We start from the raw sequence: 12,124 nt of genomic DNA, 5'->3' as shown, positions 1-12,124 counted from the left end.
TGCTTGTTTGCTTGTTTGCTCGCAGAGCACTTCTCCCTGTCTTCCAAGACAAAAGAACTCTGCAGAAGAGTTTGGGAAATGCCAACACAGTGACCTTGTTCACACAGCTCAGAAACCAGAGTTGGTGGCTCTGCTTTCTTTTATTTATTTATTTATTTATTTATTTATTTATTTATTTATTTTATTTCTTTTGTTGCCCTTGTTGTTTTATTGTTGTAGTTATTATTGATGTCATTGTTGTGGGATAGGACAGAGAGAAATGGAGAGAGGAGGGGAAGACAGAGGGGGAGAGAAAGACAGACACCTGCAGACCTGCTTCACCGCCTGTGAAGGGACCTGCCTGCAGGTGGGGAGCCGGGGGCTCGAACCGGGATCCTGACGCCGGTCCTTGAGCTTAGTGCCACCTGCGCTTAACCCGCTGCGCTACAGCCCAACTCCCGGTGGCTCTGCTTTCTAATAAGATGAGCCTCACAGGACACGTCCCAGAAACCTCAGTTCAGACTGGATGTTACATGCAGGCAAGACCATCATTATCATGACATTAACAGCAGCTAGACCAAAACATGCTACTTTGGATCACTTTCATGACTGTAGGAAGCTCAGGGCAATGTAGAAATAAGGCAGGAGTGAAGCCTACTGCTGAACTTGTCATGGGAGCAAACAGAAAATGTCTAGGTCACCACACCCTAAGACAGGTGATCTCAGAACGTAGACTCTTTGGAGAGGTCAAACAGTGCCCTGAAGTCCTAAGAGCATGAAGTGCAAATGAGAAAAGGAGACGTGCATGTAGCTCTTCACGCTGGCAAGTTACACTAGGGAGCATCCCCTGGAGTAGAGATGCTGGGTATAGCTACTGAGCTCACTGTCCCTCGTGCTGGACTCTCAAGACTGGTGAGACTCTTTGGTTTGCAAGTTTGCTGAGTATGGTTCTACACAGTGATCAAGGCAGTCAGTCAACTAGAAAAACTCAAGTCCACCTCTCACTGAGCTCTTCTCAGTTCCTTCTTCAGAACAGACCTGACAATGTACCACGATAGGGACGAAGACTTTAAGACCCCTTCCTCAGTTCAGTGGCTATCTTAGGAACTTGGACAGGACAGGACAGTACATACAAGAGTTGTATGGAATGGTACCCCTCTTATCCTACAATCTTGTTAATCATTATTAAATCACTAATAAAAAATGAGTTTTTAAAAAAAATTTATACAGGTAGATATGTCTGTCTTTTGCTGTCAGTTCAATAATTGATTTGTCTTTGCTTTCTGCTGCATGGAGTAGAACCCAGCTATTTGGGCCCTACCCCAGGTAAGACTGCAGTGTGGTAAGTCTGCTGTCTTCAGGTCCACCACAGACCCCACAGTCTCTGGGACACAACTCTTCTGACTAGAAAAAGCTCATGAGTTTCATGTTGTGTTTGTTCTCTTCACCTTCCACTACTAGCTTACTGGAAAAGGTTGAACAGGAAACCTGGCGAGAGACGGGCATTTCCTTCGTGACTTCAGTCACCCGCCTCATGGAACGCCTTCTTGACTACAGGTATCTTCTCAGACATGTGCTTCCATTTCTTCTTTGGTCAGTATATTCTTTAAACCAAAGGAGTCTCCTGAACTAAAACTGAGGCTATATGCTTCTCATGGAGAGAACTATTCTGGTTGAGTATTGAGTACTGTCACCATTAGTTAGAAGTCTACTCAAGACCAAGGAAAGAAAAGAGGGAGAAGTGCTTTCTCACAATGCTAGGCCTGTGACTCTTGGGATCTTCCTTGGTGTGGGAGCCCCTGTTCCCAGGAGGAGTCCCAGGGACATGGAGATATCTTTCAACCCAGAAAAGTCAGGGCTTAGAGGAGTGATCATAGAAGGCAAGAAGAAAAAGACCATCTCCCCAGCAAGGCAGGGAAGACTGTGCCTTTCATGTAGACCTTCTCAGAGTGCTGGGGTGATGGTCAGGGAAGTGTCGCCTGGTACAGAAATATGTCGCCAGAGAACTTTCAGTTGACTTTTCCCGAGACTGTGAATCCCGCTTTTCCATGCCTCCATTCTTTGCTGCAGTCTATTTCTGTCCCTTGGTCCTAGCTATGAACAAGTGAATAGAAGCAGAAGGTTAATGGAAGCACATTTTTTTCTGAGAGTTCAGCGAAATTAGTTTTTCTCATGAAAGCATGCCTTCTCGATCACATCATGACTTTTGAAGTAGCCTGAAGTAACAACAAAGGTACCACTGCAACCTTATGATTCCCTCATTAGATTTCATATGACAGCTAAAGGTACCTCTTAGAACGCCCTAAATGAAGCAGTAAGGAATACGGAGGGGTGATAGGGGAGACTTAGCCCCAGGCAGTGATTGTATATACTGTGCAATAAAACACGCAGACACCCATGAGAGAGTCTTTCCAGCCACAGAGCAAGAAACGAGGGCATTTCTGCTATTTCTAGTTGCTGCTGCTCTAAGCTTTTGCTAGGTAGAAAACCTGAGTATCCATACACTGAACTGGATATGGTGTCTCCCTCCCCACACACACCCTCTACCTCTCTTTGTCTATCATTAAAAGAAAAAAGAAAAAAGACCTTCAGGAGCTGTAGAGAATTATCATGCAGGCATCAAGCCCTAGCAATAACTCTGGTGGCAAAAGAAAGTCTCAGTAATTTCCTGCCCCCTGCTATCACTTAAGAACAGAATGAGTCCCAAAGGAAACAGAAGCACCTAAGAGAAGAACTCTACTTATACCTGTGTTAATAGCAGCACAGTTTGCAATTGCCAGAACCTAGAAGCAACCCAGATGTCCAACAACAGATGGGTGGCCTAAAAAGACTGTGGCATATATACACAATAGAATAATACTCAGCCGTTAAAAATGCCATTATTTCCTTTTCATCCTCTTGGATGAAACATAGTATTGATGAGATAAGCCAAAAAGAGAAGGATGAATATCAAATAATCTCACTTATTATCAGGACTTAATAAAGTAGTAACTGGGAGGGAGAGCACAAAATGAAACATGGACTCGACATAGTATATTGCACCAAAGCAAAGGACTCTAGGGAAGAAGGGGAAGGAAGGAGACCCAGAAAACTTTAGGGGTCTGGTACATAATGAAACTGCATGCATATGTCATTGATTACATTGTAATACATTGACTACATTGCCATTGACTACATTGCAGTAACCCTTCAATTAAAAATAATAATAACAGAGTGAGCAAAAAACTAGAAAATAACTCACCAATCGAGTGCATAATTTATCATGTACAAGGACCTGGTTCAAGCCCCCAGCCACCAAACGGGATTAATGCAAAGGGGAAGCAAGCTTCATGAGTGTTGGAGCAGTGTTATGGTAGATCTCTTTCTTTCTTTAACTCTTACCCTTTCTCTTAAAATAAAATATAATAAAATAATGGCAGTGGAATTCTGCAGGCAGGGTGCCCCAGCTGGGGCAGGAGGGGGATGACCCTGGAGACAAGATAATAATAATAGAAAATATTCTGCGGTAGAATGTTCAAGACTCCTGTGTCTGACTACAAAGGAACCAAGTGCCTCATGGGGAGAACTGGTAGTAGAGTCTTGTTCAAAACCTCACAGAATTGCCAACTCTGACAGTAATCCTCCGTTAGAGAAAAGTCACCTGACTTTCCTGAATACCATGAGAGTGGTGTCAGTTTTCAGTATTCTTTCTTTCAAGGAAGTCATCCCTCTGTATGTTGGGATGTAACTGGTCAGGTAGGGATAACTAGTTGCCGAGTGGCAGACTCAGTCACTTAGTGACCCAGGGCTCCTGACTCTCTGTTGTGTTGGTCAACCCTGGGCCCTGTGTTTGTAAGTGGAGCAAAGCCATGACAAGCTCGCCTACCCTCGTGGTTCATAGCCCCTCTTCCGTAGCTTTTCCCAGAGTTCCTAATGCACAGGTACACCAGGTACTATGCCTCTTCCAAACCAATCTGAGGTATCACAGAAGGAGACACAGCTGGCAGTTGGGAATCTGACTGGCTCTGTGAACACGAAGTGTTTTTTATTTTAATATATTTATCTATTTACTATTGGATAGAGAGAATAATTGAGATGGAAGGGGGAGCTAGGAAGAGAGACAGACACCTGCAGTCCTACTTCACCACTCGCAAACCTTCACCCCTGCAGGTGGGGACCAAGGGCTTGAACCTGGGTCCTTGCGCACTGTAATGTGAGCACTTAACCCAATGTGCCACCTGGCCCCTGAACACGAAGTATTACTGGATTCACTAGTCTGGTTCTTATGCTCCTTCATCTTGTGCTGGGTCTCTGCTCTTTTCCAGAGAAGCTTCGGTTTGACAGTTCCCCCTCTCTCCTGGAAGGATCCATTTTCAATGTCCCCTTTTTCCTATGTTTCACAGGCTAATTCTGGCTATTCCCCAATTGTAAAGAAACCCCAAACCCACTGTTTTTAGTGAGAGGAGTCTTTCCAAAGACTAGTGCACAGGAGGGCGGTAAGTAAGCCGGTGAGAGATTGACCACACGTGGCAGTCACACCACGATCGTGTGGCCGCGAGCTCCGGAACCTAGGTCTCTAGAGAACAGCATCTTCACATCCATGCAACGCAGTGCTTAACATTCCTTCCCCTTCAGAGCAGATGAGAGCTTAAGGATTCACTTCTAGTTTATTAACATACTCATCTGAGCTGCAGATATTAGAATGGTGTCACTTACTGGCCTGAGACAGCATATGCTGGACTTTGCATCCTGCCATCAGAACAGGGAGTTCAGTTAAGCAGAGATGTTGGAACCTAGCAACAAGTCCAGGATGCAGAGGAAGCTCACAGTGCAGTCATACTCCGTGGAAGCAATTTCTGTTGAAGAGAACCCTAGTCTAGGACTTGGTCATATGGGTGTCTCGGTGATACTGCATTTCTCTTGTTGTCTCAGAGGTAGCACTTCCTGTAATGACGCACTCACCTGTGCTTTGCCTTCCAGAGACTGTATGAAAGGAGAGGAAACAGAAAACAAGAAGATTGGCTGCACTGTTAACCTGATGGTAAGAGCACACGGGCTCGTCGCCTGTCTGCATAGAGCCCTATCCCATGCCACGATTGCTCCGGCTGTTGTAATAATGAGTAACTGGAGGCTGGAGGGATACTCACTGGACAGGGTGCCGTGTGAGAGAACCAGGCTTCAGTCCTGGCACTGTATTAGAAATGATATGGCAATGGGAGAAGCTTCACTTCTGTGATATATCTCCCTCTCTCAAAGAAAAAGAATCCCAAAGATACAAAACTGTGCACAGCCCTGGTTCCACCAAAATAAATAAATAAGTTAACTACAAGCCTAAGAGTCTGAGCCAAGACATTAGATGTTACTAGCATCAGGAGTCGGGCAGTAGTGCAGCGGGTTAAGCGCAGGTGGCCCAAAGCACAAGGACCGGGAGTAAGGATCCCGGTTTGAGCCCCCGGCTCCCCACCTGCAGGGGAGTCGCTTCCCAGGCGGTGAAGCAGGTCTGCAGGTGTCTGTCTTTCTCTCCCCCTCTCTGTCTTCCCCTCCTCTCTCCATTTCTCTCTGTCCTATCCAACAACAACAACAACAATAACTACAATAAAAAAGTGCAACAAAAGGGAATAAATAAATAAATTAATAATTTTTTTTAAAAAAGATGTTACTAGCATCTTAGAGCTCTGCACTTTATGAGTCACACCCCTGCTTAGGAAAAGCATGAGATTCCCTTCTCTCTGGAGTGGGCTACAACCTAGCCTTTTGGCCAGTTCTCACCTACCCCGACACAACTTAATCCCCAGCCTGCCGTGGCATGATCCCTCCTTCTCACTATTCAGAGGTTCCACGTTCACACACAGCAACTGTGCCTTCTGCTACTGTTGCCACAGACTGCCCTCATAGACAGGGAAGCTGCTAGAGCTCACAGGCGGGGAACTTTCATTTTTATGTGTATTTCCATCTCTCTTACAGAACTTTTACAAATCTGAGATTAACAAAGAGGAGATGTATATACGATATATCCATAAACTCTGTGACATGCATCTGCAAGCTGAAAACTACACAGGTGAGTGTGTAGGGAGAGCCACACCTCCTCACGAGGACAGAGTGGACATATGCACAACTAGCAGAGACAGACTGGGTGGTGCTTGCCGGATCTTAGTAAAGTATTAGGGCCTCCGCTACCCTCCCACCTCCCTCCTTTCCCTCAACTCCTTAGTGGTGGGAAGAAAGCATGTTAAACTTCTGCCTTTGCTTTTTCCTGTTATGCCCCCTACTGCCTGTGGTTATGCCATACTTCTTGCCTCCTAGCCACCCCTCTTCTGAGACCTCAAGTGTGATCTCTGAACTCTGCTTGCCAGACTCAGAGCACCAGAGATGACCCTCTTCATGAGCTGAGGCTTTCTTATGACCTTCAAAGCTAGAGCTAAGTTAGTCCATAGTTAAGACTAAAATATCTGTGGTCTGGGAAGTGGTGCAGTGGATAAAGCATTGGACTCTAAAGCATGAGGTCCTGAATTCAAACCCTGGAAGCACATGTACCAGAGTGATACCTTGTTCTTTCTCCCTCTCCTCCTATCTTCTTCATGAATAAATAAATAAAATCTAAAAAAGGAGGAGGAGGCAGGAATATCTGCCTAAACTTAGGAATTCAAAACTTGATAGTAGACCTACCTTTTTTCTTTGTTTTCCCTAGACTGTTCCTCCTTGCAACTGCATTACAGTCAGTTCCCAATGGACAGTACAGTGTTCATCTGACATTAAGACAAACCAGCCAAGGGCTCGATCATTGTTTCTACATTTCAATCCATTACTGCAGTTTTCGTGCCAGTCACAATCTGTTTACATAGAGCCACTGAATCAGGAGGGTACATGTATGTGTGCCCTGTCAGTTCACTTTATATGCCAAAGTTCTCCCATCCCAGTAGTTACTTTCTTCACTTTGATAACCAGTAACTACATCTTAGCCCTAGAGCAGGGATTAGGAACCTTTTTTTCTGCCAAGGATCATTTGATTATGTGTAACACCATTCATGAACCATACACAATTATCAACTAAAAATAACACTTAGTCTTGCTATGGATAAAGCTCCTAGATTTATTAGGCTCTTTTTTTTTTTTTTTAACCAGGACACTGCTTGGCTCTGGCTTCTGGTGGTGTGGGTAATTGACCGTGGTACCTCAGAGCCTCAAACATTAGAATCTGTTTGCATAACTGTTATGCTATCTCCCCCACTTTAGATCCACTAGGCTTTGAGTCCACCTGTGGTTCCCTTGGCAGGGCCAGGTCAGGTGATACGGTCTGAGGATCAGCTTTTCCCCACCCCATCCTAGAGCCATAGGACTTAAGTTTGTCTTATAGACCATGGAACAAACTCTTCTTGTCCACAAATATTACCAACTCTAGATACATTTGTAGAAACACAGAGTCTTCCTTAGATGTTTAATAGTGTTTGGCATATATAGATTCCTGACTATATAGATTGACGTGGATTAAAGCTGAAATGACTGGGATGCTCCTGCCATTCTCTGTATCCACTTCTACTCATTGTCTCTCTAAGAGAGTTGTGAGGTGATTGACTATAACAAGTTCTGTATTTAAGTTGAGGCACTTACTACGTACCTACCAGTCATAATAGAATAGCTAAGCTAAGAATTTGGGTAGAGTTCTGAGACTTACATATTGGGGGGGGGGGGGACGGGGGAGATCTCACATGATTTACTAAGCTCCAAGGAAAGACTTGGAATGCCTCAGGGACTTGGCCCAAAGAGAATGGACTTCCTGAATTCAATGAAGAGGCTTGTGGATCCCTAAGCAAGCATGTGCAGTGTCCAGAGCCAGCCAGAAAGGATGAGGGAGCCTGGAAAGTGGCTGAAGGTATTGGGGCCTACTTGACACTGGCTCTGGAATATTAGGGCACCAGAAGCTGACTTACCAGGTAGAGCGCTTGCCTGCCCATGTGTGAGGCTCCAAGTCCTGACAACACATGGGAGCACCGAGAGAAGCTCAATGAATTATGAAGTAGTGTTGTGTAGAGGGTGGGGAGTGGGTAAGGTAGGGTAGGGCAGGGAAGGGCAGAACAGAACAGAAAAGAATAGAAAAACAATCAAAAGCTGGTCTGGAAATGATGGTTTCACACATGCAAAGTTCCAACTTCACAAATAAAAAAAAATCATGTATATATAATATATACTATAACATAGTTGTGAGAGAGCAGACTTGATTAAGGACTTGAAGACCAGACAAAAACTAAGTTAATTAAGAAACTAACTTGCCTATATGAGATGTCCACAACAATGAACAACTAGGAAAGGACAAGAACTGACTGTATAATGAGAATCAGCTCTAAGCAATGACTCTAAGTCATTCCTTAGTCCAGGGAGCCATGGTATTTATCTGCTATTGTTATATTACTCTTTCTGGCTGTTTCACATGTAGGGTAGGGTGTCACTGGGTCTTAATCCTGGGGCTCAGCCTCAGCTTTAGGGTCCTCCAAGAATGGAGCTACTGACATTAGGCCCACTGTGCAGTTCCCATCATTCACATGCATTTTTTTCTGGTCCTTTCAGAAATAGGGATAAGGGAAAGGGCCATTCCTAAAGCTGTGCTGAGGACAGAAAATTCAACTGAAAACAGTGAGACTGAGTTTAGAGAGGGCTGAGAAAAGCCAGTGTCAGTATTCACCCCTGAGGCCAAGTTCTGAAAAATTTGGAAAGGAAACTTTAGTCAGCTGAATACAAAATACCATGAGAACTTTCTCTTCTGGCATGCCTATGTCTCCCAATGGAAGTCAGCCTACGCACAGATTCTCAGAGAGCCGGGCCACAGTTTATCTGGAGTCCAGACCAGCTGGCCAGTCTGTGAGAGGAAAATATCTACCAGGATCATTGACACCTTCATGCCACGGTCGAGGTTTATGAGGTAGCTGGTCCCCTCTCTCACACCTGTGGCTTCCAGGGCCCCGCACCGGGACTGCACGTGGCTCACACTGGCACGCTGGTTGGCCCAGTCCTCTAGCACCAGATTGTTCTTGTGCCCCTGAGGAGAAGCACCTGGGCCTCCACGTTATCTCTTCCTACAGAGGCTGCGTTCACTCTTCTCCTCTACTGTGAGCTACTGCAGTGGGAGGAGCGGCCGCTGCGGGAATTCCTCCACTATCCATCCCAGACAGAGTGGCAGCGCAAAGAGGGACTCTGCCGGAAGATCATCCACTACTTCAACAAAGGCAAGGTAGGTGTCATCTGAGGAACCTGTCATCTCCTCACTGCTGCCGCGGCGTGCAACATCTGAATGCTGTAGGAGTGATGGCAGCTACGGAGGGAGGGTAGATGTTGTGCGGGTGTATAGTCATGTGCGTATAGTCACATTCAGAGCAGTCACATTCAGAGCAGTAGCCTTTTTTTTTTCTTTGTTATTTAAGAAAGGATTAATTAACAAAACCATAGGGTAGGAGGGGTACAACTCCACATAATTCCCACCACCCAATCTCCATATCCCACCCCCTCCCCTGATAGCTTTCCCATTCTCTATCCCTCTGGGAGCATGGACCCAGGGTCATTGTGGGTTGCAGAAGGTAGAAGGTCTGGCTTCTGTAATTGCTTCCCCACTGAACATGGGCGTTGACTGGTCGGTCCATACTCCCAGTCTGCCTCTCTCTTTCCCTAGTAGGGTGGGTCTCTGGGGAAGCTGAGCTCCAGGACACTTTGGTGGGGTCTTCAGTCCAGGGAAGCCTGGCCGGCATCCTGATGACATCTGGAACCTGGTGACTGAAAAGAGAGTTAACATACGAAACCAAACAAATTGTTGAGCAATCATGAACCCAAAGCTTGGAATAGTGGTTAGGAAGTGTTAGGGGGTACTCACTGCAAACTCTAGTGTACTTCTGCTATCAGGTATATATTTTGCAGTAGTTTATGGATACGTGTGAACATATGCTCTCTCTCACAGAAACTGGTGTATATCTAGGTTTTGGGACTTTGTTAGGAACTGAACCATCTGAGATGGAATTAGAGTATACTATGAAAGGAAAGGTCTCACCCGAGTAATGAAGCTGAAGGGTTATCATTCCACACGTGAAGTCTCTGGACACAGTCTGAAGTGAAGCATGTTGAGGTGGCCATCGTTGTGTTTATTAGGTTGTGATCGGCTGATGCAATATTATTTGATATGGATTGGGAGAGGCATACGGGAAAGTGGGCCCTATCCAATGGTTCCAGGACTGGGGGAAGTAGAGGCTCTATAGTGGAGATGTGAGGTTCCTGCTGTCTTAGGGTTCCAAAAGATAATCGATAGTTAATGTTATCATCACATTAATTGGTAATTGAGTTAACTTTGAAAAGTCCTTTTGTTAGGGTTTGCTGTACAGTACCCAGTATCTTGTATATAGCTGTGCTATTGGTTGCTTCTGATCTACTTGGTCTAGGCTTTTGAGAGAGTCTGCATATCAATTACACAGCCTATATATTAAAAAGATTCAGTTTGTGTTTTGAAAAACTTCGAGACATACAATTAATTTTCCCCCTCTCATATTAATTAACTAGTGATTTATGTGACTACATTTTACTAGGAGTGTACATAAATACCATTCCCACCACCAAAAGACTGTGACCTATCCCTCCCACCCACTCCCACCCCCCACTGGCCCAGGAAGCTGCATGTCTACCCCTCACCACAGGGTTTTTACTTTGGTGCCCTACTTACAATTTGATCAGGTCCTGCTTTTAGTTTCCCTTTCAGATCTTCTTACTCAACTTCTGTTGATGAGTGGGATCATCCCATACTCATCTTTATCTTTCTGACTTAGCTCACTTAACATAATTCCTTCTAGCTCTGTCCAAGATGGGTCAGAGAAGGTGGGTTCATTGTTCTTAGCAGTATCCTTTTATCTTAGGAGGAAAAAATAGCAGTTTACTCCTGTGACTTATAAAGCAATTCCAGATCGGGAATGTAAGAACTAGCATCACAGAGTCCAAGAAGTGGCTCACTCAACATCGTACACACATCACCAAGCACCGGGGCCTGAATTTGAGCCCCGTGCCACCGCATGGGAGCACCTGCATGGGGGAATTTCATAAACAGGAGAATGAGTCTGTACTGTCTCTCCTCCTCTATCAGAAAAGAAAAAAATGGGGGGTCAGGCAGTAGGGCAGCGGGTTAAGCGCACATGGCGCAAAGCACAAGGACCGGTGTAAGGATCCCAGCTCAAAGCCCCAGCTCCCCACCTGCAGGGGAGTCGCTTCACAGGTGGTGAAGCAGGTCTGCAGGTGTCTGTCTTTCTCCCCTCCTCTGTCTTCCTCTCCTCTCTCCATTTCTCTCTGTCCTATCCAACAACAATGAATCAACAACAACAGTAACTATAACAACAATAAAACAACAAGGGCAACAAAAGGGAAAATAAATAATAAAAAAAAAAAAGGATAAAATGGCCACCAGGAACAATAGAGTCATGTAGGCTTTTGCATGGTGGCAAAACACACAAAAAAAGCAGGCAACCGTTCAGAGCAGCTTTGTATAGCTATAAATATCAGTGCCTCATCGGGGCTTTTAGGCCCTCGCTTATGTTTATTAGACATACTTAAGAATTGAAGTAGCTCCCTAATCTGCCATAGAAAATATGAACTGTAAAACTGAATGTATTTTAACCACGATCAAAGAACACCTATACAGCCTCTTGCTAGCCTAATAGATATCCTTGTCTTGGATTCCCCTGCTTCACAGCAACGCCTGTGCTTCTCTTGAGTATTGGTCCCAGAAGGGAGGAAGAGCTATTGTCAGCAGACAGTGTCTTTAGCCCCACCTGGGGCCCTCATCACCAACATGAGCCGTTCCCCAGAGCCACCCTTGGCAGACTGGTCAGAAGTCTGCACACGGCTCTGCTACTCACCCAGCCCCCAGGCAGCTGACTGTCAGGAAGACTGTTTCAGTTCCTTGGTTCCTTGACGGAAACTTTTCCCCACAGCTCTTGGAACTGGGGAGAGAATTGATGTGTATATATGCATGCTCCTTTTAAATTGGGAAAGTAGGGGACATACATGCAGATATTCAGCATACAAAGGTGAAAAGGGATGGGGCCGGGTGGTGGCACACCTGGTTAAGGGCACACATTACAGTGCATAAGGACCCAATTTCAAGCCCCTGGTCCCCACCTGTGGGGGAAAGCTTCACAAGTGGTGA

The 12,124-nt window shown here is 45.3% G+C and overlaps 1 protein-coding gene across 8 annotated transcripts in view; it reads left to right on the top strand.

The window, feature by feature from the left end:
* The window catches only part of DOCK3 (dedicator of cytokinesis 3), a 321,851-nt gene that overhangs the window by 266,971 nt on the left and 42,756 nt on the right, over positions 1-12,124 (top strand). For 7 of the 8 annotated variants that reach the window (XM_060204601.1, XM_060204600.1, XM_060204599.1 and 4 more), the window contains 5 exons: positions 1,279-1,305; positions 1,441-1,536; positions 4,939-4,999; positions 5,923-6,016; positions 9,033-9,181. In XM_060204601.1, coding sequence (XP_060060584.1) covers positions 1,279-1,305; positions 1,441-1,536; positions 4,939-4,999; positions 5,923-6,016; positions 9,033-9,181 — 427 coding nt within the window. The remainder of the gene's footprint in view (positions 1-1,278; positions 1,306-1,440; positions 1,537-4,938; positions 5,000-5,922; positions 6,017-9,032; positions 9,182-12,124) is intronic. The other variant, XM_060204598.1, reaches the window with a different exon arrangement.

The sequence above is a fragment of the Erinaceus europaeus genome, chromosome 12 (assembly GCF_950295315.1).
Source record: "Erinaceus europaeus chromosome 12, mEriEur2.1, whole genome shotgun sequence".
In the NCBI taxonomy this organism is placed as follows: Eukaryota; Metazoa; Chordata; class Mammalia; order Eulipotyphla; family Erinaceidae; genus Erinaceus; species Erinaceus europaeus.
The sequence above is the reverse complement of the archived record's forward strand: the minus strand, read 5'-3'. Positions and strand labels throughout refer to the sequence as shown.